Here is a 27551-nt window from a genome sequence, read left to right as displayed (position 1 = left end):
ACAAACAGTAAGACGACCCCCTACAGATTCATGGGGTAAGAAAGCTAAGTTGTCGCAAACGAGGATAAATTGTTTACGATGATATTAGTAATTCTATTAACACCAAATGCCGTTAACAGAACTCACGATTCACGAACATACCTCTTCGTATTCCCTGCAAACAATCCCGTAACTTTGTTTTGCACTGCATTGCTATAAATTCCTTGAAAGTCTGGCCTGATAAAAAATACAAGTCAATTCAAACGTTTTTGGGTATGAAAACCACGGTAAAAACAAGAGAAAATATCCAAAAATTTTCATCCTGTAAAAATCCATTGTTTAATTTTTTTGTGACGTAACATTAACTTCACAACCGAATTGATTAACTTACAATTTACAAACGCATACACAGCTAAAAAACTATACTATTATCTCTTTCCCGTTTTGAATGTCCTAAAGTAGGGCAACTTAAATAATTTATCTTTGAAGTTGATTGGTATACATAAAATCCAGACCATACTTAAGATAAAGTTTGGTTATGCACTTTCTAATAACCTACTTGGATATAGAACAAATTTGTATTAAACGTTTCGTAAAATTTAAACAATTCATAACTTTATAGTATAAGATGCGCATGTACTGTGCTTTAGTAAGCCAATTTTTTGTCCAAGTTCGGTTATGGGCGGATGGGTTCAAGATAAATTGGTCATAACGCACTTGGCCTCTCTTTAGTTGGCTATATCCCTATATACAAGCTTAAATAGTATTTGTAGGCTAACATTAGTTTTTTAAACAAGCTGTTCGATGTTTAACAGAATGTAGCTCGTGATACGATGGAATGTAATAAACACCAACTTATGTGGGTTTGGCGCCACACAAATCAAGAAAAGACTCGCAACGCCACCTTGTAACTACTTTACGCCCAGAGGTGTACCGCCCACTAGAAACACTAAAGTTTGCAGTTTACACAATACAGATGCCTGCGTTTCTTGTACAGTACACGTTAGTGCTAAAGCACTTTTCTAATGTTTTAAAATAAAACAAAAGCATTTGTCTCCTTATTTGTTTGCGTATTTAGAAAAAAACTAATATCCATTTTTTAAATTACTTCTTTTTTTCTTTAACAACCTGCAGGTAAAAGTGTTGTGATTTTGTACCAAATGAACACATTGGTGTCTAATGAAATCAAAAAAATCTTTCTTAAATGAACAAGCTTCAAGCGAGCTATAAACAGAAATGTATTTTAAGAAGAATGAACAGAAAAATAGTGCTGCGACGAAAGACAGGCGAGCATTTATCCAACACTGGGCAAGGTGACAGGCGTTGGCAAGTTTTCGGAATCGCTTTGAAGTTGCTTGATCAGCGGATTGGCTCGCTCGTGTAGGGCATTGATTTGACTTAGTCTCGCTTCGATGTTTTGCTTGAAGCCCTAGAATGCAGGAGATTGGTATTATGTAGGCTTGCTGCCTGCTGTTGTATAAAATAGTGTTAATTCTGATTAATGTGAATCAGTTTGCGGTAACTGGCTGAAATTTATGAAAATTACTGCTGTTTAAAAAATTTCACAAGTGAGTCAGTTCTTCATAAACTAAGTTCGGCCATACTAGCGACAAAACAGGGGAAAATAGGGCTCGTGAACCACAAAAATGTTTAACACTGTCATTATACAGTACTAAATGCTTTAAAACACACAATCGTAAGATAGTAAGAAATGGCAATGTTATTAGAATCAAATCCCCGGGTTAACTACGATTCTATCAAGTTTAAAAATAAGATTTGCTTGGTACCCAAAGAGAACAACTTATTTGACAAACCTTACAGTTAGGAAATGTTTGACAAACCTTACAGTTACGTGTACGAATTTTAACTTGCGACGTCGAAACAGGGTTTCAGTGCGGGAATGCATACAGGTCGGAGAGGCAGAAATGAAATAACAGAAACAAAGCTGATAAAGTAAATCTGGCGCTCGTCGAAGCAAACTTGTAAACTTGCCCGTTTGTAGCCGCCAGTGCTTTCTCTTTGGAAGGTACATTGGATCACGTTTTACCATTAAGGTATAAAACTTGCCATAATATATCGCGCGTAAAATTGGCTTGCCTTAAAACGCTGTCCGAGCTGTTGTTTTTTCTGGCGTACCGGACAGCCTGTCTGACTCGTTCCTACTACAACACTACACACGGAAGCTTTGAGCTTCGGTCTCAGTTGTGAGTTTGGCTTATTCAAGCGGCTTTTGAAAAGGTTATTACGAAAAAATATATTTTTTACCTCTTCCGACTGCTTAAATGTGTCGTCCAATTTCTGCACCATTTCCTGGACCTTGTCGCGGAACTCTTGATTCCGCCGCTCCATCTTTTGCAAGCATTCCGTGTAACTGGATTCACGCTCCTCGAAAGATTTCTGCGACTGCTTGATTCTAAAGTAAAGACATTGCAGTTTAGAATACACCAATTTGGAAATCTTTAAGTGGTTTATTCTTGGATAAATGATGAAGCAATTAAGATCTTTCTAGTTCTTATATCTAAGTCGTTAAGGCAGTGATTTTCAACCGGTGTTCCGCGGAACACTAGTGTTCCACAAAATATCGCCACGTGTTCCGCAAAAAAATATTAATTTGACTAATGCTCCATGTAACACTGAAAACAAATCACTTGTTTATTTCGCGTAAATTGCTTTTGCTTCATGGAAGCTTTCACTAATTTGAATGTTCCATTTGCGTGGGCGGGACTGTTTGATACAAATATTTTATTATTTGTTTGCTCAATGCTCATCGAAACAGGCCAAGACATCAGAAAAAAACTAAAAGTGAATAAATTGTTGCTGTGTTGTTTGATTTAGTACATTATTATTGTTAACATTTTGTTTGGTGTCCCACAAAATCATTTAACTGCAAAGTGTTCCGTGGCTCAAAAAGTTTGCCCCGTAAAAGTTAGGCTATGATAACCATGTTTTGTGATTTACAACAAATCAAATATGTTAGCTCAATATATTTAACTGGTTGTTAATAAAGGCATCGGTTATCTGATAAAAAGTTAATATCAGCGTTGACTATTTACGAGACGCCACAAAACGTGTTACTCATCGCTGAAACCGTAAGAAAGTAGCACAGGTAAAATAACAAAAAAAGCTTACTCTAGCTTTATTGACTTGTGTTGATTTTCCAGGTCTTCAGCAGATTCCAAACTTATAACTTGTAATTGCTCCAGTTGTTTTTGCTTATTTTCGATTTCCAGTTTATTTGATTGTTCTTCTTTGCTGGTTTCCTATATACCAATGGGAAATAAAAAAACGGCTTTAAATACAACAAATTCGCCACGGTTTACGTTATGTAATTTTGTTTTATAAAATCGTATGAATACCTACTACATGATTGAATTAGGCGATGTCGCAGCATTTAAAGGTTTAGTTTTTCGACTTAAAAAATACAATTTAATCCCCGGCGTTAAACAGTCAAACAAATAAAAGTAAATTTGACAAAAAGTTGTAACCACATTGTTATTTTAAATTAAAAAAAGATAAAAATAAAAATAACTTTGTCGCATTCATATATCGTCTCAGGTTACAGTAAGAATACAATGGTATGGAGAGAAGACGAATCTTAAATTAATTCTTGCCTTTTGCAAAAACTCAATTTCCGACGTTACTTTTTCAAGTTGTTTCTGTAAAGTTTCTCTGCTCTTTTCCAAGTCTTCCAACACTTCCTTATCCTAGAGAGATTACAAATGCTTTAATTTTAAATAGTCACATTACGAACACTAAAGTAATATTGCTGTAATAACTGCTATGAATAATATACTGATATTGAAGAGTTCTTCCGGTATTTATTTGTTTTAATCGACGTTTCGGCGATTTAACAACAGTATAAAACAAATAAATACCGGAAAAACTTATTTTAAGTATGTGCTATTGCTATGGCTGACAGCAACAGCATATTTACTATGAATAATGTTTTAAAAACAATAATAATTGTATTTTTTCAGACTTCAAACAAAATTAATTATGATATTTTAGTTTAAAATTACATAAAAATTATAAAAAAAATGTGCTCAGTTATCTCAAAGTAACTCCACCATCATGTTGAAATGAATATTTGATATTGAAACTTTTAAACTTTTCGATTTTTTTAAATGTAAATCGTACGCTAGAGCGGCTAGACCAGACCTGGGCAAAATACGGCCCGCCAAGCATTTCAATCCGGCCCGCGGCTCATTTTTCTTAAAATACAAACCAGGGCGACCTTCTACATGTTTGTTGAAACATAAATATCCACTCTTTTCCAGTGGATCTGTGTCCCCGCCAAACTCCATTTTTAGCCTATTTTAAAGACTAAAATGGAAATTGTTTTTGCGTTTCGCGCGAATCTCTTTCGTCTTTCGCGTAAGTTCCACGTGTATTTGAGCGTCCTTAAAGACAAAAGTTGCCCTCTGCACTGTGACACTCTTCCAAACAAAAATTGTCAAACTTGGCTTAATATTTGCAAATTAATTTTTTGCGCTTCGATCAAATGTATTCCTTCCTTAAAATATGAACAAAATAGCGGCCGTTTCCAACCTCTAAAACAGGGTGGTCCAAGGTTGACAGCATCACGGGCAACAATATTTCGTGCATATTCTTTGCGGGCCACATAAAGTGTTACATGCGTGCCAGGAGCATATAAGCTCCAGAAACCTGCTGCTCTCGTCGAACTTGTGGCAAATGGAATCGAGTGATAAATGAGAGTGGCAAAATGGTGCGCGCGAAAAAAAAAGGGTGAAAAAATTATGTATTTGACAAATTTAGAAGACTGCATTTTATAGGCGTAAAATGCTTTTTAACTAGATCAATTTGCTAAAATTGCACCAGGAAAACGTCAGGGCGTTAGCCTTTAGTCACAGTGAAAACCTGTAAAAACAATACTTTCCAGAAGCGCGATATATTTTATTGTTCATTTACCTAAAAGTTGCAAAAATTATCATTTATATAGGGTCGTACGTTTTATGTTATTTTCATATCAAAAAGACGAAAAACAACGCAAATACAACTTATAAGTTCGCAAAACGGCTATTTAAAAAAGTTCCATGTAGGACGTTCTGCGACCTTCAAACCGGTCTAACACATATAAAAAATTAGTCTTTCTTGTCACCCCCTAGATCCAAACTTGATGAGCGATAGTAAACTGCTTTATTTAATGGTGTAACCAGAAAATGTAATCATAACCAAACAATTCGAACATGCTTGCTGTTCGTTGTTCACTTATATTTCTTTGATTAAACCCTTAAAAGCTTAAAGGTATACGCATTGCAATAATTCAACAGTGCTTCGCGGTCCACGAAAAATGATGTCGCGGGCCTGGGTTTGGACCACCCTGCTCTAAAACATACCGATTAACATTTTGTTAACTTAATTTGGTTAATGCCATGTTTGAGTTTCTCCCGATTTATACCGTATTTACAATATGTCCATTGTATCGCAAGAAACACATCGGCAATTAAAAGCCTCGAAAAGCAAAAAAGGGCATTGGAACGCGCTTCACGCGTTTCCTTTTGATCGCCTTTTCTGCAGATCGACTTTAGTTGCGCAATTGCGCACAACTTCCAACGTAATAACAGGTGTTTAGCTTACTTGTTTTATAGCGTCATAGTATGACGTCATATGGCTTGTATTTGAGATCCTATTTTTGACTCGGCCCACCACAACATTTTAGTTTCTAATGCGGCCCGCGGTAAAAAACAATTGCCCACCCCTGGGCTAGACAGCTCACAGTGAAAGGCCTACGACTATGGTTACCTGCAGCACTCTCTTTGAATAGTTGTTAAGCTCGCGATCCAACGAACCCTGAACTTCGACCAGCTTATTGTTCATGGTGGTGAGATACGGCTGCAAAATAAAATAAAACGCGTCACGCATATCTGGAAGTTCAAATTTGGAAATGATCGAGCTTTTGTAATTAACTATAGAATAAAATCAAAAATCACTATATGTTATTTTAAAAAAAAATAAAAAGGTAAGCCGAGTTGTTGATTGACAAGGTCTGCATAAATTTTTACGATATTTAAACAGGTTTTATTGAAATATAACAGTATTTGATATTGATGTCTGATGTGTAAGTGTGCGTGTACACCTGATAATTACCAAGCGTCCAAAATAAAACGTTTATAACAAAATATGCTGGCTAGTGGAAACTGAATATAGTTGTTTCTTGCTAGCGTTTTGAGCACCAATATATTCAAATTCGTGGCTAAAGATAAAAACGTTTATTTTTTTTAATTTGTAGCTACAGTTAAAAACGTTTACTTTTTTTAAATTCGTGGCTACAGTAAAAAACGTTTACTTTTTTCTCAAATTTATGGCTACAATTGAAACCGTTTACTTTTTTTAAAAACTGTGGCTAGAATTAAAAAACGTTACCTTTTTCATATTTGTGGCTACAGTTAATAAAATTTACATAGTATGACGTCAAATGAAAAAAAATTACATAGTATGACGTTTTACATAGTATGACGTCATACAATCTTCACAACTGTAAACACATCCTACCAGTATTTTGGCGATCAGGCGTTCGTTGTTAACCTCAACCCCCTGGTGCCCGGTCTGCAGGTAGCAGTCCTTCTCGTCACCCGGTTTGCGCAGTTCTTCCACCGACAAGGATTCGCAAACGTGCGGCAAATCTTCGTGGAATTTCTGCATCTCGTCGTTATGCTTTCGAACCATTTCGTCCATCTTCGAATGTTTATTACGGAAAAAAATGTGTTAAGCATTAGATGGTAATATTATAACTATTTGGTGGACGACACAAAAGTTGGAGAAAATGAACGTGATAATTTTACCAAATTAGAAACTATAAAGTTGGATATAACAAAAAATGTAAATTAAACATTAAAAAAAAAAAAAAAAAAAAAAAAATATTAAAAAAAAAAGCCAGAAAAACAAATCTGGCCTTTTAAATGCGTTTGACAAATTTTAAACACGTGGTAGGTTCAAATATATTAAAAATTAACAAAGACTTTGCTGCCGATGGCCGCTAAAAAGAAAATTAATAATCGAAGCGCACCTTGCTGACGAGTTGCTCGTACTGCATTTCGCGGTCCCACAGCTCCTTCGTTATGTCCTCCAGGAGTTCAGTTTCAGATTTTAACGACTCCTCAAGTTGTTGCAGTTCGACTTTTAGCCTTTCAGCTGCCACCGCTGTCATTGGCTATGAGTTTTAAGGTAATGTGAAATTGCAAGTTTGGGCAAATCAATTTTGGTATGACAAAAATGACTAATAGTATTTTACCTATGCATTTTATGCCGATACTGATAGGCAATATTTAGTAAAACAACGGTGATATGATACCAGATGACGCCATTAGTATAGTCAACTCCTAAAATTGTATCATGCAAGGTCAAATTAGCATTGCCTTTAAAAATGTTAGTTACCTTTGCTTGGTAATTTAATATTTTCTGGGTACTCACTGTCAAAGTTAAAAACGTTCAGTTAATTACAACTATGACTGAAACATCCATAAAATTCTGGTACCAGATCGGCAAGATGCAACCAAAGTAACATAACTATCCTACCACTTTGCATCAGGTATTAACTCTAATCCAAGAAGAACAGGCATCGCTAATGCAGGCTGATGCAGGCCTTTCCATCATATGTTTTTTTATAATTAATACCGTATAGTAAAAGTGGTATGGTTAACCTGGCATCAAATTTCCTTGTATGTGTATTTGTGTTTTTGTTAGCGCCTAGCGGTACTAATATTACGAGTTAATTGTACATATAATAACATATTAATACCGAATAACCTAATTGAAACAAAATGCCAGAGTATGCCGGATTTTTAATTTTTAAATGTTTCACCTAAAACACTCCAATTTGCAACTAACCTGCAGAGATATTTGAGTTTTTGTTTTTGTGATGGCTACTTTCTCCTCTTCGATATTCTGTCTCCTTTCTAAAACCAAGTTCTTGGTTTCAGTCGATTTTTCCTGTTAAACAAAACAATCATATACTTTAATTAATGTATAATAACAGAAGGTATAATAGCTGTATAATAACAGAAGTTATAATTAAACGAATGGTCATGGATATCTGTTTTTAACATATTTCTATAGTGCTTAATTAAAGATGGTATACTAAAATTTTAACCGCATTTTGATTGGGTGGTAAATGCAAAGCTGTTTTTGTGTACTCCTGTAGGGATTGCGTTTAAAACTAAAATCTGTGTTAAGGTCAACTTTGCAAATTACTAACCTTTACTTTCTCAATATATTTATCAACTTGTACAATGTAGTCCTGCATTTTTTGTGTGTTGCTCTTCTGTGTTGTAAGTTCATCTGCCAAATGGTCTTTGGCTTCCTAAAAGAAACAAAACAAAGATAAGAAATGTAATACTACCAGTCGAATATGTAATGTATGTACCAGTGGGAATTAATTTATTACTTACTAGCATTTTTTTAATGTTAGGTAGTTTAACATTCCAAATCTACAACACGAACAAATGTAAGAAGTGTGTAAACTGTTAAAAAAACTACCTTGTCTTTAAGTTTTCTCTGGAAATCTTCAGATAGATGCATATTTATTGACTGAAGCTCCTTTATGGCACTTTCTGCGTTGGCATCAAGTACTTCTATAAAAAGGGTAGAGGAACAAATGTTAGTAACTTCCAAAGTAACAATGTTAAATTTGATCAACCTTGGCGAGGACTTACAACTTTTTTTTTTTTTAAATAAGGAGTTTAGGAATTACAGAACATTTATGTGGTATTTTATCAAAAGGCTTGAATTACTGTCTCAATAAAAAAAATAATTTTTAATGTAGAACAGTCTCCTATGCAAATCAATAAACTTGCCAAGTTTTCGTTGAACTTGCTGATTTAAATGTGGATAAGGTCCATCAGTTCCTTTCATAAACTCTTCGTAGCTTTTATAGAAAAAATCAAGCTTGAGCTAAACAAATACATTAGCCATTAACAATATCTATCAGGCAAGACAAAGAATCAGATGGATTAACTTTAACAAGATAAACACAAAATACATACAAAAGATAAAAAAAATTGATATATATGCTTACTTCCTTTCTGGGATCATCATCTAGGCTTAGATTGACTCCTTCATTCAATGCAACATTGTACTACAAAACAATTGTTTCCATTAAATAGGTAGGCTGGAAGGCATTAAATAACATTGGTGTTTTATTTTATGTAAACTTTTTGCTTTTATAAAATGAAGTTCCGTGACTTTAACTAGTCAAGATATTCTGAACTAGTGATTCCTAACTGCTGGTCCGGCACCATTAGTGATAATATTTTCCTAATAGGGATGTTCAAAGTAGAATCCCAAGATATTCTAGAATAATAGGTTTCGAATCTAGAATAACGAATCCAGAATAGCGAATCCTGGTATATTTTTATTAAATTATTTAGCCTCGATTTTGTTTGGGGAAGGGATTAATCTTAATCTACCCTACAGGGCCCACAATCACAGCAATAAATCGCCCAAACAATTTGCTAACATGTGTACATTATAATTAAAAAAAATCTCCCATATGTTTAACATTCTTAACAACTGTCATTTGAAGCAGTTATGTAAACTGTGATATGTCAACCGTCCAGGTTGTTGCCCAAACTTATATTTTTACAATGCAACACTGCACACAGAAGTCTTAAGCAATTCGGTCCTGTTTTTGAAAGCATTGTTGGGTCTTAGTGCTTCTTTTTTTACTAGCATGATCTGTTATGCAGTCAAATAATGTACTGCAAAGAAAAAAGTTACTGTTGACATAACGAATTCTTGACAATTACGTTGTGCATAACTCCATAACTTCGCTGAATATTGGCCTAAATTTGACCTTAAGGAACCCTATAGCGCATTTTGTGGACGGCCAGCACGTTTTGCAACGCTATGTTACTTTTTCAACTTAACGCATTTAGGGAAATTGCAAATTCCACACCAGACATTACACGTTAGCCGCTCGCCCAATAACGCTTGATTGACACTTAATTATTAGACGAATTTTATCGCTGAGACGCGGTAATTGGTCGCCTGAAAAACCGCTGACACTGCACTACGAGGTTACATTTAAAGCAAGCACTATAAATTGGTCGCCGCGGCGACAGGCCAACTTACCACACGCGTTTGTACAGTTAGGCGCAACAATCGGTGATAAACCATTAAATTATATCGGTTCCAATTACCCGAAATAAACGGCAGAATTGGATTCGAAACCCATCTGGATTCGAATCCAAGGATTCGATATTCTACTTTGAACATCCCTATTTCCTAACCTATTAAAAGGTGGCTTTATTGGAGTGTTTGCCAAGTTTAACTAAGTGTGTGTATATAGAAACATTTTTGTGCTTTTCAGGTTTAGAAATGTGTTAAGCTCACTTTGGGAGAGTCTTTAGAAATGTATGCCCACTGCAAATGACATACTGTATACTATGCCAGGTTTACAATATTTAATAAATTCCTAAAGCAAAAAAATGATTTAAAACAAACATAAACAAAAATTTTAATAATAACACTTACTTTGACTTGATGTGCAATCCATGATAAAACACCAAGAGCTTGTGGCCAAGCACTCATAGTTCCGACATTGCTTAAGGTACTTTTTGAAATATTGAACGGATATCTAGATATAAAAAGATGGTGAAACTCACATTATATACTTAATTAGGAATTAGGATAGTTTACTAACTATCTTTAGTTGCAGCCCTGCATTTTTTATGGATCTATTGTTAGGTTGTGTTCCTAACCTTTTAAATCCCTAAAAGTGGTGGCCTTAGTTCAAGAACATACAGTAAAAAAAATTAGTTCAAGAACATCTGGTAAAATTTAACAGAAGTTACACTTTGTAATGTTTAAGAATTATATGACGCAACCTAGTATGCATAGAGCCTTCAAGCTGAATAGATTTAATTAAAACGGAAAAAAGTTCTTATAAGCACAACAAAAATTGTATATATACCTTAAACTTGGCTAAGTTTTTAAAACACAATACAAAAAATGTATGGCTATCACTTGGCCTATAAAAATAAAATTATAATAAATAGCTAGCGGCAGGCTGGCAGAATCTTGCAGCCTTCTGGTGACAAGCATTTTAGGCGTAAATTCTTTGGTTTTTTGGTCGTGCCCCAAAACTTAACTGATGTGGTCGTCAAAGGAATTTATCAACCTTGCCATGTTTGGGCGATAAACAAGACTATGAAGAAGGAGATAAATTAGCAAAAAGTTGCAGCGGAGGCGCAAATTTTTTTGTGACATAAAGAAATACATATGAGGTATGCTGAAGTACAGTCCGGGGGACTGGGGGTGCACATGTCTGCTTTTCTTACTCTAACACTGTTACATAGATAAGCTGTTTTGGAGCAAACTCGTGCATACATGCAGCTCAAAATCAAATTAAAAAGCGAGAAAAAGATTCTTAAAATTGGGAGAACATATTTTTTTTGAACTGGGAGAAATTAAAAAAAAAAAAAAAAAAAAAAACGATGTGTCCAGCATTTTTGGCTTAATTGCTTCGTTTTTTGGGTTGGACACCTAAAGTTAAATGATGTGTTCATTCCTTAGATTGTATCAACATTAGGTGATAAATAAGTTATTAACAAGTAAATTAGTTAACAAATACTTAACATAAACAAATACTTAAGGAGCCTGTTAAAGTACTAAGTGCGGCCTGGGGTTCACTTGTCTGTTTTTTTTACTCTTATCACTGTAACATAAATAAGCTGTTTTGTGGCGAACTCGTGTGCAAACATGCAGTGCAAAATCAGATTAGAATGCAAAAAAATTTCTTTGAATAAATTGGGAGAAATCTTTAATACATATTGCTTGAAATAATTATATTTTTAATCAAATTTAATAGAAATTGTTTGCCGAGGTTAGAGTCACACAGACAAGTGGAACATGCCATAGTATGAATCAGTGACTATTGACTGAATGCTTAAAACAGAGACACAATAGCAAAATAAGTACTAAGTTTTGCGCGTACGTAATTAAAACAGCCAAAAATTTGTTTAGCCTTAGATGGAACAGCATGGCCTTAAAGAAACAAAATTCAGGCAACAAAGGGTTAACTCAATATAGGTGATCTTGCCAAATCAACACAAAAATCCTATGATCCAAACTGAAAATTAATTCCTGCCAACTGTAGTGCGTAATGTTTCCACATATTCTGCATTTCAAAAATATATATGATCAAGTATGTTCAGAAACAACAAATTTTATTAGTTTGAGATGGATCTTTCAAAAAAAGTAATTAAAAAGTAAAATTTTTTTTTTTAATTAAATTTATTTTGCACCAATTTCTTCAGTTTTCTGGCTCATTTTTTGGCCGACATAGTCGACAAGTTGCCCATACTGCTTTACAACAATTAAATCGAGTTCATTTCTAGCAGTGAATGCCTTGCTTATAATTGCATCCTTGTATTATCTCTAATATTGGTATACCCAAGCAAATAATTTATAGATGCATTATGCTTGCTGGTATCAAACATTTAATACAGTGTTGTGTACATTAAATAACGTCAACAATGTGTATGAAAACATGGAATATTTGACAAAACTTAGCAAGAGTTTATAACAGTTTCAAGAAAATAATGAGTTCAAGTGCTTAAGTGTTTTGTGATAAGATATTAAAGAAATAAACAACCATTCATGCATTACTTGTGACTAAATGTGCATGTTTCAAAACCTGATGTAATTCTATTTTTAAGCCTGATTGTTATTGTCTTTCAAAACATTTACTTCAATTAGTAATAAGTAGGGCGATTATTTTTTGACTTGACAAAAAAAGTCAAAAATTTGTCAAAATTTACAAGTTAGGTCAAAATTTGTCAAAATTATTTCAAGTCAGAATCGAATAAAAATGCACATAAATTCTTTATAAAATAAAAAAAAAAAACTATAAGTCAGTTTTTTAAAATTGTCGTTCAGTTTTTGTAAAATTTGTCAGTCAATTTTGGGAAATTTTGAAAACTTTGATCGGTTATAGCGTAAAATACTCTACTTCGATTTTTCTGCAACTTAGCTTAAATGAAAGGTAATTTTCTTGGCTTTTTAGCTTCCAAATATGAAGTGGGATATTGGAGTAGAAATGACAAAATTTGATTGCTATGTATTTTTAATAGGTCAAAATTTTGTCAAAATTAATTATTTTTAGGCAAAATTTGTCAAAATTTTAATTTTTTAGGTCAAAATTCCCAATTTTTTTGGTCAAAAAATTATCGCCCTAGTAATAAGCTAAAAAAAACTTTTTCATTTCAAACAATAATATTTTGTAATTTGAACCTAGTTCTCCAGGTAACCATTTACAAGGAAAAACCAAACAAAAATTAGATAAAAATTCAAAAACTGCAACATAAGTAAAGTCTAGGTTTGCTAAAACCTGTTTGTAAAAAAAATATTTAAACAATAAACAAACACAGAAAGCTAACATATTTTTACCCTAAATCTTTAACAACGCGAAGCATCTCTTCCTCTGGCTTTCCGAGCATCTTAAAATGTCCGAAAGTGCTTTTAATAAAAAACTCAAATATTTGTTGATAATCTTTGTTTGTTGGAGGATTGAGCATCTTGGGGTATATTGATTTTGGAAAACCCAATTCATTCAGTATCTGCAGACAATTTACAAATGTAATGAATCTAGGTATGTATGTAAGAGATTAAGATTGGAATATAAAATTTAAAAACATTTAACTTAAGTTAATTTAATAAGGGCTTTAAAAAGCATTTTTTTATTGTGTGATTTAATCTCACATTTACAAGCTCCAAGATAGATCTCTTAATGTAGGATTTGTCAGAAAGTGGTCTCGGATCTTTACTTATGTGGTGTTCCGTTGTTCCAATGTATGACGCTCTGGCACTTCCTTTGACTGAAAATTTATAATATACAGGGTTGGGCTTAAGCACTCACCCGCTCGCCAATGCGAGTGCAAATCGTTCCTGGCGAGTGCTGATTGACACCCACTCGCCCGACTGGCGAGTGGCTTCGGCGAGAAATTTAATTAGTTGGTGTAGGTCTGTAGGACAACTTACTAAGCGAAATATTAGTTAGCGCCAGTTATTTCCCACACTAAGGCGCAAATACATTCAACACTTCATAAATAATAATGTTAATCGAAGTTTGGTGAAGATCACTTAAGACGCCAATAAATGTGCACCGCATATTCAGGTTAAGAAGACATTCTTAGTCTAACCAGCAAGCCCTCAACCATCTTAATTTTTATTTTTTGAGTAAAGTTATGCTGGTTTAAACAACAGTTGCTAAATTTGTATCTTAAAAAGTTTTGCAAGACCTTCAGAAACTTTTGTACAGATCTGATAGCAGCAGGTTTATGACAATAGCCTTTGTTGTGTGTTGTGTCATAACAATGGTCTATTAAACAAAAATAACTTTATTTTGCTAACTGTTTTACTTTTTCAGATATTTAGATTTTTTTTTACCCCAACATGTTTTTTTTTACCCCAAAATTTTGATTAGTTGATTACAGATTTAGAAAATAAGAAAAAAACATGCCAAGAAAATATGTACCCAAAATTAAGCTGTATACTGATGCTACAGTGGATATGGCAGTTAAGGAAGTCTTAGAACAAAAGGAAAGTGTTTATGCAACAGCGAAAAAGTTCCATCTTTCTATTTCTATGCTGCGCAAAAGAGTTCTTGAAAGTAAAGGGGAGTTTCAAAGAAAAAAACAGGTTAGTAAGTCATCTATTAAAGTTATATAAACACAGATAAATAGAAAGATAATAAACTTGGACTTGCATTGTTTCGCAGGGCCGTACCACTCCTTTGTCAGAAGAAAGAGTTGTTTATTGCCAAGTACCTCAGAAAAATGGCTGAGATGGGATTTAGACCAACTCTTTTTGAAATGCTCTTGAGTTTGTGCAAGTTTATGTGGTTGCGAATGAGATTAGTACACTTTTTTCTAACTCTAAACCAGGGTATGATTGGGCACAAGCCTTCCTAAAACGCCACTGTCTCACTCTAAAAACAGGAGGAATGATGCAAATTGCCAGGAAAAATGTAACATCTGATCCATTTGTTATTTATGGTTTTTATGAAATGTTACAAAAAGAAGTAATAAGTCTGGGCATTAAAGATCGCCCAGAATGCTTTTGGAATTTAGATGAATCAGGTTTTCCATCAGATCCATCTAAATGCAAAACTATCGGAGGTATAGGGCAGAAAACTATTAGGGTAACCTGTGGGGCTAATAGGGAGAACACCACCGTCCTGGCTGTTTGCTGTGCTGATGGTACCTCATTGAACCCTTTAATCTTTTTTAAAGGAAAGAATCTTCAAAGCAGCTGGAGAGGATCAAATGCTTTGCCAAATACGTTTTATGGTGTAAGTGAAACCGGGTGGATTAATGTTGATATTTTTCATGATTGGTTTAGGCATTTTGTAGTAATGACCAACCACATTCGACCTCTCTTATTAATCTTTGATGGCCACATGTCTCATGTGTCTTTGCAAACCATTCAATTGGCAATGTAAAACCAAATTTCCATTTTAAAGTTGCCAGCCCACTGCACAGATGTTCTGCAACCATTAGATGTTTCATGTTTTGCGCCTTTAAAATGCTACTATCAAGAGCTGCTTAATGCAAGGGTCCACCAAACAGACGCGAGGGAGCCCTTAAAAAAAGCAGATTTTGTTGACCTGCTTTGCTCAGTCTGGAAAAAAGGCCTTAGTGAAAAAAATGTTAAATCAGGCTTTTTAGCAACGGGTGTGTTTCCCGTTGATGATTCTAGGTATAAAGTTTCCAGATTAGACAAACTGAAACTCAAGGCTTACAATGCATGGAAAATTAATGGTTTTCCAGTAAAACAAGATGAGTCTCCTTTGCTATTTCATCCAGAAAAACCCTCTGCAGACAGTGTGATACAAATGGAAATGGCAGAAACGGTAGATAATGAAGAGGCAGGTAGCTCAGGCAAAACCAACATATTAGCTAATCTGATCCAAGAAATTCAGTGTTATGCACCTACGGGAATGAAATATCAGGTTATGCTAGTGCCTGAACAGAGTGAAACTTCATTTGAAGAAATAATTAGGTCACGAGGCAGGCCAGCAACAAGGTCTACTCCAATAAAGCGCAGGCGTATTTCAATGCATGGGTCAATTTGACAGATGCAGACTACTGCAAAAAAATAGAAGAAAGGCATAGTAAACCAAACAAGGTAAACAAAAAGCTTCAGAAAGCAAAACAGCAGCAACAAGTAGCTGAAGTATCATCAGAGAGTAATTCTCAGAAGAAGAAACGAGTGTACCAGATCCTACACAGTTGCAAATAACAGAAGATGACATCGGCAAATATTATGCAGTATTTTGGCCTCGTCCAAAGACATACTACTGGGGAAAAGTGGTTAAGATTTTTTGTGACAATGAAGAAAAAATAAATGCAACTTCTGTTGAAATGAATTTCCTTCATAAAAAGGAGCAGACAGCAAATTATTCTAGATTGTCGTGGGACTGGCCAACAAATCCAGACATCGATATTATTGAGGTGAAATACTGCTTCTGGGGTCCAGAAGTACCACTGCTGACCTCTGCTAGCCGTGGGAAAGCTCAGTTTCAATTTAGCAGTGAGCAATTAGTTGCTGAAAAGTTTTCCAATTGCTGCAAGTTTGGCCTAAAATAATTTTATAGCAAAATTATTTTTCACATGACGTGCTTGTTACAATAAAGTTAAAAAAATATATATTTTTGTGCTTTTGTGGCTTTGAAAAGGTATCCTCAGTCCATGTACTTAATTTAGAGTCAAACCGGTGACTACAACTTAGCATAAATAATAGTAATGTACCATTGTTTTTTTTTCCCCGACATTGTTTTTTTTTGTACCTTTATCAGGGTAAAAAAAACATTGGATTTTGTCAAATATTTTATTTATTTCAAACTAAAATCAAAAATGCCTTACATAGTTAGAAAGGTAGTCCCATCAGCACAATTAGAAAGAAAAACTAAACTTCTGTCACTAAAAATAAAAGTTTAGTACCAAAGTTAGCTAAAATTGTTTTTTTTACTCCACTTGACTATATTCCCCAGGTAAAATTTTACTAAAAACTTTGAGAACGATATATTAATTTTGTATATAATTACATGCCTGGTTTCCAGATGTTGGCAGGTCATTTCAACAATTATTTTTTTCGTTATCATGCCTGTTTAAGATTAATTGGCTTAATCACAAGTGAACTTTTAAGGAAACAACGTTAACGAAGAATGATTACTGATTAGGCGTTGGCAGCAATAAACACCAGCAGGTTTTCAATACCAGGTGCAATGTTGCCATGGTAACCAGGGCTGGGGAGCCAGAGCTGGAGCCCGGAGCCAGAGCCATTGTTATTATTTTTGTTGAGCTGGAGCCGGAGCCATTTTTATTATTTTTGTGGAACTGGAGCCCTTTTTATTATTTTTGTGGAGCTGGAGCCGGAACCGGAGCCATTTTTATTATTTTTGTGGACCTGGAGCCGGAGCCCTTTTTATTATTTTTGTGGAGCCGGAGCCGGAGCCATTGTTATTATTTTTGATGAGCTGGAGCCGGAGCCATTTTTATTATTTTTGTGGTTCTGGAGCCGGAGCCATTGTTATTATTTTTGTTGAGCTGGAGCAGGAGCCGGAGCCATTTTTATTATTTTTGTGGAGCTGGAGCCATTTTTCAATTTGTGGTGCTAAAGCTAAAAATTTATATTTTGTTTCATCTCCAACGTTAGTTAGCCAAAAGCAATTTTTTAAACTTGCCATTGAATAAGTGACTGGTGGCACCGGAGCTGGAGCCGGAGTCATTGGGTGTGTGTTTGACGGCTCCAAAGCTGGAGCCGGAGCCAAAGGATATGAGTTTACTACACCGGAGCTGGAGCCGGAGCCAAAGGATTGAGTTTTACGAGCCGGAGCCATTTAATAATTGCCTGATGGCTACGGAGCTGGAGCTAATTCTATTTTACGGTGGCTCCTCCGCCCTGATTGTAACCACGCAGCAATCACGGTTTTAGTTTTGGTGATCATTATTTACTGAGATATCAAAGGGGGTGTACAGACTCCTTGACCCCAACGCTATGCCCCTGCCTCGAACCTAGGTATACTATGTACCAATCTGTAACGTAGCTTATAAATCACTATCAAAGTCAAATATGTTACGTAAATCGCCATCATCCTATTCCTAATAAAGACATTTTGATACTGACTTATATCATCATCAGTTAATGGCTAAGATTAACACAAACCTAACTTATAAGGTTGAACACATTTATAAGCTATATAAAAATACCCACTGAAAAAATTACCTGCTGAAGATGAGGTCCTTGAGCTAACAGATGGTCGCATCAGAGGAGTAGCCGAAGCCCGACCTTTGATTGCAGATGCTCCTTGAAAGGACGATCTGCTGCTTGTCGGGATCCCAGTTGACGTTTTTCTTTGCCTACTCATTTTATTTTGGCTCATTGTTGGTAGCTTCACAATTCAACTAAACCCTTTTAAAAAGTTTACAAAACTAGAAATGTACATCTAGCAAAACTTTAAAGACGTTTGATTATTGACTAATATAAATAAAAAAAATATTACCAAACCTATTAAAGTTGTTGCCTGAGTTGGTTTATTTGCGTTTACCAGTCAGAAAAACTTATTAAATATAGTTTACCAATAAAAATGCGCCTCCATGCGCTTGTTTTCTAAATAAAAACAAATAAGGGTGCAGCCTTTAATATGCGAAGGTCTGTTAAGATTGCAGAAGCAATTGATACAGACATAGATGAGCTTAATTGAATGTTTAGAGCTAATATAAAGTATTTTTAAGCATCATAATGACTTAATTAGGAACACTGAAATTTCGTCGGGATTCACGGGAATTTTCATTTTTCAATCCCATTTTTCTTGGGAGTAAAAAAATCTGGAAACAAAAGGAACCCTAGTATAAGCCTACCATATATCCTCTTTTCTCATAAAAAGTGAATTATCCTCCGAGGATGCTCAATAGTGCCTAAATGTCCTCTAATTTCACATTTCGAGATAGTAGCTTAAACTTTCAACAAGACTTTTAGGCGAGACGTTGTATTTATTTCCAAAAAATTACTGTAGCCATAAAACATAATGAATTGCTGGTTTAGAAAAGGTTTTTCAACAAATTGCCCTACCTTCTTGATTGGCATTGCAAATATTGCGCCAGAAAATTTGCAACAGGACCTCACATTTAGAAAGGCCCATTATTAAAGCAAAGGTGTGAGTTTTGTAGCCTATAGCCTACTATCAGTTTTACTGTATGATAGGCTATGATCTTATTTTTTACAGAAGCTTGTCCAGTTAGTCTACTCTACCAGATTGGAAACTTTGGATATTGCGCGGGGGAGATGTTTTGCAGCTGAAAAAATGCGCAGCTGAAAATAAAATTTCGACTTGAACTTGCGCGGCTGAAAATAAACCATCAGGCTACCGAAAGTTGTAAATTGCGAATTTACATTAAACTTACAGCGTTAATAGAATACTTGAATCACTGCGCAATTTTTGGTTGGTGTGCGGGCGCAGTGCGCAGGTAAATATTTAAAAAGTTGAATAGTATAGCATTTAATATGCAATATTACTCGATATTGCCTAATTTGACGTCACTATGCACGTGACCATTATCCACCGATGCGTGACCAAAACGCCGAACTGTGCGTTTTTAGCGTTTCGCAGGGGATTCTATATGATGCATTATATTATATACGTCTTATATACTAGCGTTAAAAAATGTTATGCAGCTTCGGTATGCGGCACGCCAATTTTTTTTTGTGCTTGTTAAGTTTTCATAGAAGTTTACGCGGCTGAAGTTTTGCGCGTTTGCTCGAGCTAGATTTGCGCGGCTGAACACATTTTCTATAAAATGCGCGGCTGTGACCGCGGTTGAAAGTACTACTGCGCGGGGGATAAATCCCCCGCGCAGGCCAAACTTTCCAACCTGGCTACTCTATAGCATACAGGTAGTTTTCAGGAAATAATTTCATTTTTCTTTCTTAGTCTTTAAATTTCAATGATAATTTGTATAAACAATTTCACGATCTCGTTCAAAATGATCATTTCCTATGGGTAAACGTTAAGGGAACCACAAAGTATTCATGGGCTAAAGCTGAAAAATAATTTTGATTGGTTGTTTTTGTAACTTTTGCTTTGTTTTCGTAACTTTTGCCTGTAACTACCAAGGAAATGTAAAATATCATCAAACTAAAATGTAACAATTCTACTTTCGTTTTACTTGGCGGCTAAAAATGTCCTCTTTTTGGTGCTGAAAATATGGTAGCCCTATCCTAGTATACAGCGATAAATAAAACAGTTACTTTAAAGCTTTAAGTATTTAATAGCAGTTGGCCTAAAATAAGCATGAAGATAAGACAAACACAGTTGTTTGTCAACCACAGACCTGAAAAAAGTTTGACCATTAGTGATTTGCTAATTTTAACAAGAAAAGGTTGGCAAAAACAATAATAAACAACAAACAGGAGCACAATTACTATTTCCCGCGCTGTCAGTAAACTGGAGGAGACATAGGTTACGATTGCGTCACGGCTCATGATTATGTTATCGATCATAAAGTGCTTATATAAGCGTTAAAACAAAATCTCTGTTAAGGTGATTATGGGCGTCGACGCAAAACACCAATATTTATAATATCATTACATTAACCCCTCAAAACTATTTAAATGTACGCTAAGGCCTACTTGGAGAAATTACGCTAAGGCCTACTAGGAGACCCACTTTGAGGTGACTAATGTATTTAAAGCAGGGAGCCGAACGAACCGAAACCGAAATTGTATGAACAAAAGCGGTTTACTACAGCATGACGTCACAACTTGTACTTTACAAAGTCAAGTTATGCCATGTCAAATTTTTCAATAAATCTAAATATTAATTAACAAGCTTTGATTGTTTTATTTTACATATTCAATATTTAATATTGAGTTGCTGTTTTTTAATACGTCACGTAACTTAGAATCTTAGATTATGTGCCTAGAAATTCAAAGATTACTCTACATTTATTGACACGCACTTTTTTAGATTTAACGCAACTTGTATTGTATCCAAACCGGAACTTTATGAACCGATTTGAAATAAGGTCGAACCGGAGCTGAACCGGAGCTTTTAAATTGCTCGAAACCGAAACCGTAACTGAACCGGATTCTGAAAAAGTCTTTGAACCCGAACCGAACCTGAACCGGAAGAGTCAAACGGTTCGACTCCCTGATTTAAAGTTTCAGTAAAGTATTTAGGTACCGGTATAGATAGTACCGTAAATAGTTAGTATAAATATTAAAACATATTTGCAACATATTGACAGATGCCCTACGAAAATGCAGCGAAAGATACAAACGTCTAAAAATAATTTGTCGTCGATGTAATATGCATCGAGTACTCGTTTGTTGACTATCAGCCTATAAGTTTGGCTTTAAGCTGTTCTGTGGAATGACTCAAATTTTTACACCAACTCGTTTACAATTAACTGCATTTCGATAAACCACAAACGTACTTAAGAGTGAAAAAGCGAAACGTGTAACTAGGGATGCTTAAAGTAGAATATCGAATCCTTGGATTCGAATCCAGATGAGATTCGAATCCAATTCTGCCGTTTATTTCGGGTAATTGGAACCGATATAATTTAATGTTGTACCGCCGATTGTTGCGCCTAATTGTACAAACGCGTGTGGTAAGTTGGCCTGTCGCCGCGGCGACCAATTTATAGTGCTTGCTTTAAATGTAACCTGGTAGTGCAGTGTCAGCGTTTTTTCGGGCGACCAATTACCGCGTCTCGCGATAACGTTCGTCTAATAATTAAGTGTCAATCAAGCGTTATTGGGCGAGCGATCAACTTGTAATGTCCGGTGTGGAGTTCGCAATTTCCCTAAATGCGTTAAGTTGCAAAAGTAATATAGCGTTGCAAAACGTGCTGGCCGTCCACAAAATGCGCTATGGGGTTACTTAAGGTCAACTTTAGGCCAATATTCAGGGAAGTTATGCAGTTATGCACAACGTAATTGTCAAGAATTCGTTATGTCAATAATAACTTTGTATTCTTTGCAGTACATAATTTGACTGCATAACAGATCATGTTAGTAAAAAAAGAAGCAATAAGACTTAACAATGCTTTCAAATTCAGGACCAAATTGCTTAAGACTTCTGTGTGCAGTGTTGCATTTTCTCACTATTGGCAAAAATATAAGTTTTGGACACAACCTGGACAGTTGACATATTGCAGTTTACAGAACGGCTTTAGATGACAGTTGTTAAGAATGTTAAACATATGAGAGAGTTTTTTTATTATAATGTAGACATGTTAGAAAATTGTTTGGGCGATTTATTGCTGTGATTGTGGGCCCTGTAGGGTAGATTAAGATTAATCCCTTCCCCAAACAAAATCGAGGTTAAATAATTTCATAAAAATATACTGGATTCGCTATTCTGGATTCGTTATTCTAGATTCGAAACCTATTATTCTAGAATACCTTGGGATTCTACTTTGAACATCCCTACGTGTAACTCAACCCTGGGCACACCAGACGTTGTTAGTCTGTTGTGCAAAGGCGGTTAGTCTGTGACGACTTTGGACACAATAATATTACTTTTAAATGGATTATTTTTTATTGTTGTCATGTTTCTGTTTGCCAAGTAGGAAAAGAGAACATAAAGCTCAATGCTCTAAAGAGAAATGGCCCATGATTTTAAACAGTTTTGGAACAACTACTTTGCTGTTTGTAGGCTGTTCGTGACCCTAACAGTTAATTTCCTCACATTGATCAACTGCCTTTCTGAAAAACTGTTTTCATTTCATTTTAGGATAGCAAACTACGCTGTCTAAGGTTTAAAATATTTACACCAGATAACTGCAGTGCTTGTCGAATTGTATTTGAAGATAAGGCTTTACGACAGTGTAAAGCGTGAAACTCGTTCATGCAAATGGCGGGTGAAAAAATTTGGTATGTACAAAAACAAATTCAGTTGTCGTGACTTGAATACACATCTACCAGGTGCTAAAACAAAGAAAGGGTTCGTGGCAATGCTATCACGTGTCGTTTGCACCAGTGACGTCACGAATTGCGAGGATTGGTGAGGGGTCATTGTGACGTCACACCACGCGTGCGGACATCAATGTAACAAGGGCGAACCCGGGCGGACATCTCACGATAGACGGACACAAGCAAGATATATAGTTCAATAAACCACGGTAAAAGTGCCTTGGCAAGTAGAACTCAATTATCATAAAATAAAGGCGAGTACATTTCATGACTCAATGGAAGAATAATACAAAAGTATCTAGATTGCATATTGTTGTTATACAATAATAACACGCTTTTAACAGTTTGAGTACCAGTTTAAATTCACGAAAAATGGATAATGAATACTCATCGTTTAGTAACATTGATTGTATAAATAACAGCGATTTTAAAAAACATTGCTCATATTGGCACCTTCGGCACATAGGGAGAAAGCGAATTCTTGATAAAAAGTCATTTCACATTAACAATTGGCCGAAGAACGTACACCTCGCCGCGTTTCTCTCCAGAAGCAAAGCGATGTGCACGACTCGGCTTTCGCAAGTGCATTAACAGCACGAACGCATTTTCAATCGCCAGAAGGCTGCGGAAAAGTCAGGCTGCCACACACCGAACGCTCGAAAGGCGAAGGCGGGCACAATTCACGGCTGAGCTTTTCATCATGAAAGCTTTCAGCAATCACGCGAAGTTCATAACTTCGACAATACTCCCGGGCCGGGCGCGCAAAAAAGGGTACGAGTAAAACAAGAGAGAAGTCAAACATACATTGGGGACATGCCGGTTCAGACTGTCTTAGATATATAGCAGTGATTTTGGCAAGTAGGCACTTCAGGTGATGGCTGTCGAAAGGCATCGAATATTTCACGGCATAACTATATACAATCCGCTGTACAAATAGCCAAATGTCCGAGGGCGCATTTCAACCGGCTAGCCATCTCCGAAATTAGTTATTTTTGATGTTTAATTTAAATTATAATAATAAGATTGGCTAAAACGGCGACTTCGAACATGCGGCTGCAAAAAACAACAAACGCTACAAAAAATACACTATGTACAATAAGTCAGACAAAAGTCCGGTTTAGTTCAGTTCAAAAGTTCGTTTCCTTACGCAACAACAGTTACGCGCGTGGTGGCAGAATCAGATCCCTTAGGGCTGGCCACCTCCAGGCGGTATTTGCCGGCGTCGGTGGACTTGGCGCCCAGGATGGTCAGAGTGGTCGAGGTGTCGGTGCTTTCCAGGCGAATGCGCCCACTATCGTCCCCGTCGTTGAGGGTCATTCCGTTGTGGAACCAAACGGCCACACACGGGCCTTGACCGGACAGCGCGGTGGTCAAGGTGAGCACTTTGCCGTTGCTGACGCTCACCGTAGCAGGCAAGGCCTCGATCTTGGTAGCACAAGCTGTAATGAGATTATTAACGTTAGAATTGTAAAGCGAAATGAGTGATTGGTAAACAAAAGGGCTAAATGTGGAATAAGCAGTAAATTTTCATTCTGTCAACTTTCAGCAAGAAATTTGCAGGCAACCAATTTGTATTCCTTAACTTATCCTGTATACATTTGCAAGGCATTGTTGAGGGTTGTTTAACCAAAGGAATTTTAAACTTCGGGTACTGTCATATAGAACAAAGACTAAACCAGATAATACATACCTCTTGTGGATGTGGAAGATGCACGGGACTCGGAAGAGTACGACGTGATCTGGGAGGTCTGCTCCAGCGATCGCTCCATGTGCTGCATCAGGCCGCTCATCGGCGACGAAGATTCGCTCGCCACCGACCTCGAGCGGCCGGCCAGCTTGGACACCTTCTTCCGCATGCTGGCGCAAGAGTCGCGCGACATCGTGCACCTCGTGGTGGAAGACACGCCGCTCGCTCCGATGAATTCGCACTCATAGGTTCCCGCGTCCTCTTCTTTGAGATCGCGAAGGATCAGGGAGTACGAGGGTCCGCTCTGCTTCTCGCTGATTCGCTCTACGGAAGTCCTGAAATGAAAGTGTTGGTATTTAGTCGAGCGATCTTCGTTAAAGCACAGTACATCTTAACCTCTTTAAAATATGGTCGGACAGGTTTGAAAAATTAACAATATTTATGTGTTTTAAAGTAAACGTAAAAGGTATTTTGGAGGGTAGCGTTTAATTAGGGCTTTTTGCATAGTTTTCAATGATGCTTTTAATGCAATAAGGGATATTTCAATTATATTTGTTTCGAAAATGGCTATAGACTGCAGTAAGAAACGCCACAAATTTCTTTCAGAATATCTCCAACTTACCGAATAGGCACCGAGTCCTTTCTCCACATGACGCGGCTCACTTCGTCCGGGTTCGAAGCACTGCATTCCAAATGTACAGTACCGTCCAATCTCAACTCGATGTGCAGCTGACCGACCACGGTCGGACCGCGCGACTGCCGACCCATCTTGAGCGGCGCCGGGGTGGACGCCGACGCTGATGACGTCACTGGTCGTCGTCGTGACGTCACGTCGAGACTGAACTCGGACTCGGCGCTCCCCTTGCTCGATTCGGCCACGCACTTGTACGTGCCAACGTCTGCAACGTTGCAGTTGCGGATCTCGAGCGTTCGCTTTCCGCGGGACGCGCCCAGCGAGTACTTGTCGTTGTCGCGGATCAGACGGTCGTCGTGGTACCAGGACACTGCGATTTCCAAAAAAATTATGTTAATTTTGAGATCGGCGCGGAATATCCAAGAGCACAAATGTCATTTGGCCAATTTAAGGCATATTTAAATGATATGTAAAAAATGAATAATAAGGCAGTTAAAATCCTCGTGTTACGTTAAGATTCGCAATTAAAGACGAGATTGGATAGAATTGACACCGATTATATGAAAGTAACTGTCTTTATTTTGAGTTTCGCATGCAATTTTCCGAGCGTAATCTATAATTTTAGGTAACTTTAAATATTAAGGCAACTAAAATCCTCGTGCTGCGTTTAAATTTTCAATTATAGCCGATATTAAATAAAATGGATTAAATAACAGATGCAACTTGACACATTGAATTTAAAGCGACGCGCTAAAGTTACCCTTTCTCATATAAAAAAAATGCATTTATCGACCAAATAAATTAAAGTTCCTCGTACCTTTCGGTGACGGTTTGCCGTCGCACTGGGTCGTAAAGCGCGCGCAGTCGCCCTCCATCACGTACTGGTTCTTTGGCTGGATGACGAAGTAGGGCGCCCCGGCGAGCGACGACGGCGTTGCTCGACTCAGTCGGCCGTCAACGCCGAACTCGCTGTAGGCCGAGGTGCGCGACACCGACCTGGCGTCGGTAACGGCCGATGCTCGCGACATGTAATCGCGCTCGGTGACCTGGTCGATGTGATGCTGGTGGTTGTGGCCCCTGGTGAACAGAGAAGGCATAGGTTAGCGAAATGTTTGGAGGAAAAATCGTATTTTGTGAAGGATTGACTGGTAATTTGATAAAATTGGGTTGAACTCGCTACTACTGAAAGTACAGTATTAAGATTTTACTCTGTCTTTATCGAGGTAATTAACGATTGTTTTGTTTAATATGGGCTTGGAACCCGCCGCTTTGAAACTTGCCAGATCGATTTAACATTTCAAACAACTAAATGTTAACTTTGCGATTCCAAGTTAGAGAAATACACTTTTCTATTATTGCCCTACAATTTCCAGATCCAATCAGGAAACAAGGCATGTACATCTCGTCCATCTTAAGCGCGAAACCTACCTCATAAGGGATGTCCGCGCGTCGATGCGTTCCATACTCTGGTGAAAGTCGTCGGCGCGACGCTTGGACGCACTCGACTCGAACTCTGACCCGGTGACCTCTAGGGTCGCGTAGTCGGACGTCTCGCCCATCGAGTTCCTGGCCGAACACCTGTAAGTGCCGCTGTCGCCCTCGTGGCAGCGCGAGATCTCGAGAGAGGTGACGCCTGTTGAGGAATTATAGGATAAAGTTAGGACTTGTTGTTGTATTTTATGTTTGCGTTGTATTCAAGGCGGATTTGCTGAGCAGTGGAGAAGATTAGTAATAGTCACATTTTTTTTAAGTAATATGTTTGTATTGGCGTCAATTATATTTGCTTTTGTGCTATGAGATTCACAGTTAAAAAGTATTAATGACTGAGCTCCAATACAAAGATGCTATTTCCATCTGTGCGATCTCTTACCTCCGATGTTGCTGATGTGATGCTTGCTGCCGCCGGACGACAGCTCGGTGCCGTTGCGGTACCAGGTGATCTTCGGCTCCGGGCGTCCACGAACGTACGCGCTCAGCTTGCTGCTCATACCCTCCGGAACTACGTGAGAGCGCATCCGGAGTTGGAACGAAGGGGCGTAGTCGGTGGAGTGGACTCCGACGCCTCCATAGGAAGTGGAGGACGCCGATGCCTCTTTGTACTTGGAGCTGGTGAACTCGATGCCGGAGGAGAGGTCCTCTTCGTACTCGTCGTAGCGCCTTCTGTAAAGAGGGGAGAGGATCGTTTAAATTAGGGCGAGATTTATGAGGAAAACAACACGAACCTTACAGTTATCAAGATTTGCAAAGTTCTATTTACAAACTGAAAGTCAATAACTGAGTGTGACAAATTGTACTTTTCCGTGAATTCTTTAA

The 27551-nt window shown here is 37.0% G+C and overlaps 2 protein-coding genes across 2 annotated transcripts in view; both read right to left on the bottom strand.

The window, feature by feature from the left end:
- Window positions 1-1273: 1273 nt before the first annotated feature.
- LOC146132148 (kinetochore protein NDC80 homolog) lies at window positions 1274-18444 on the bottom strand. The gene is made up of 16 exons (XM_083397227.1): window positions 18226-18444; window positions 13699-13814; window positions 13387-13556; window positions 10471-10573; window positions 9014-9073; window positions 8793-8889; window positions 8476-8570; window positions 8195-8299; window positions 7828-7929; window positions 7007-7150; window positions 6493-6675; window positions 5743-5832; window positions 3591-3683; window positions 3109-3239; window positions 2245-2392; window positions 1274-1408 (listed from the first exon to the last, which is right to left on the bottom strand). Exons 1-16 carry the CDS (start codon window positions 18380-18382, stop codon window positions 1274-1276), a joined length of 1929 nt encoding a protein of 642 aa, XP_083253353.1. The 5' UTR covers window positions 18383-18444.
- A 4350-nt stretch (window positions 18445-22794) lies between these two features.
- LOC146132147 (titin-like) overlaps window positions 22795-27551 on the bottom strand; it is a 170250-nt gene continuing 165493 nt past the window's right edge. Inside the window, 6 exon segments of the mRNA XM_083397226.1 lie at window positions 22795-24356; window positions 24608-24939; window positions 25227-25608; window positions 26056-26299; window positions 26663-26871; window positions 27109-27398. Coding sequence (XP_083253352.1) covers window positions 24061-24356; window positions 24608-24939; window positions 25227-25608; window positions 26056-26299; window positions 26663-26871; window positions 27109-27398 — 1753 coding nt within the window. The 3' untranslated portion in view covers window positions 22795-24060.

Source organism: Ascidiella aspersa, chromosome 9 (genome assembly GCF_963924565.1).
Source record: "Ascidiella aspersa chromosome 9, kaAscAspe10.2, whole genome shotgun sequence".
NCBI lineage: Eukaryota > Metazoa > Chordata > Ascidiacea > Phlebobranchia > Ascidiidae > Ascidiella > Ascidiella aspersa.
Note: the sequence above shows the minus strand (reverse complement) of the source record. Positions and strands in the feature narration are given on the sequence as shown.

Coding starts and splice junctions, on each gene's coding strand:
- LOC146132148 (XM_083397227.1), bottom strand. CDS start 18,382: ATGAGCCAAAATAAAATGAGTAGGCAAAGAAAAACGTCAACTGGGATC. Junction 13,557..13,698: donor CTATCTTGGAGCTTGTAAAT/GTGAGATTAAAT, acceptor AATTGTCTGCAG/ATACTGAATGAATTGGGTTT. Junction 7,930..8,194: donor AATATATTGAGAAAGTAAAG/GTTAGTAATTTG, acceptor TTTGTTTAACAG/GAAAAATCGACTGAAACCAA.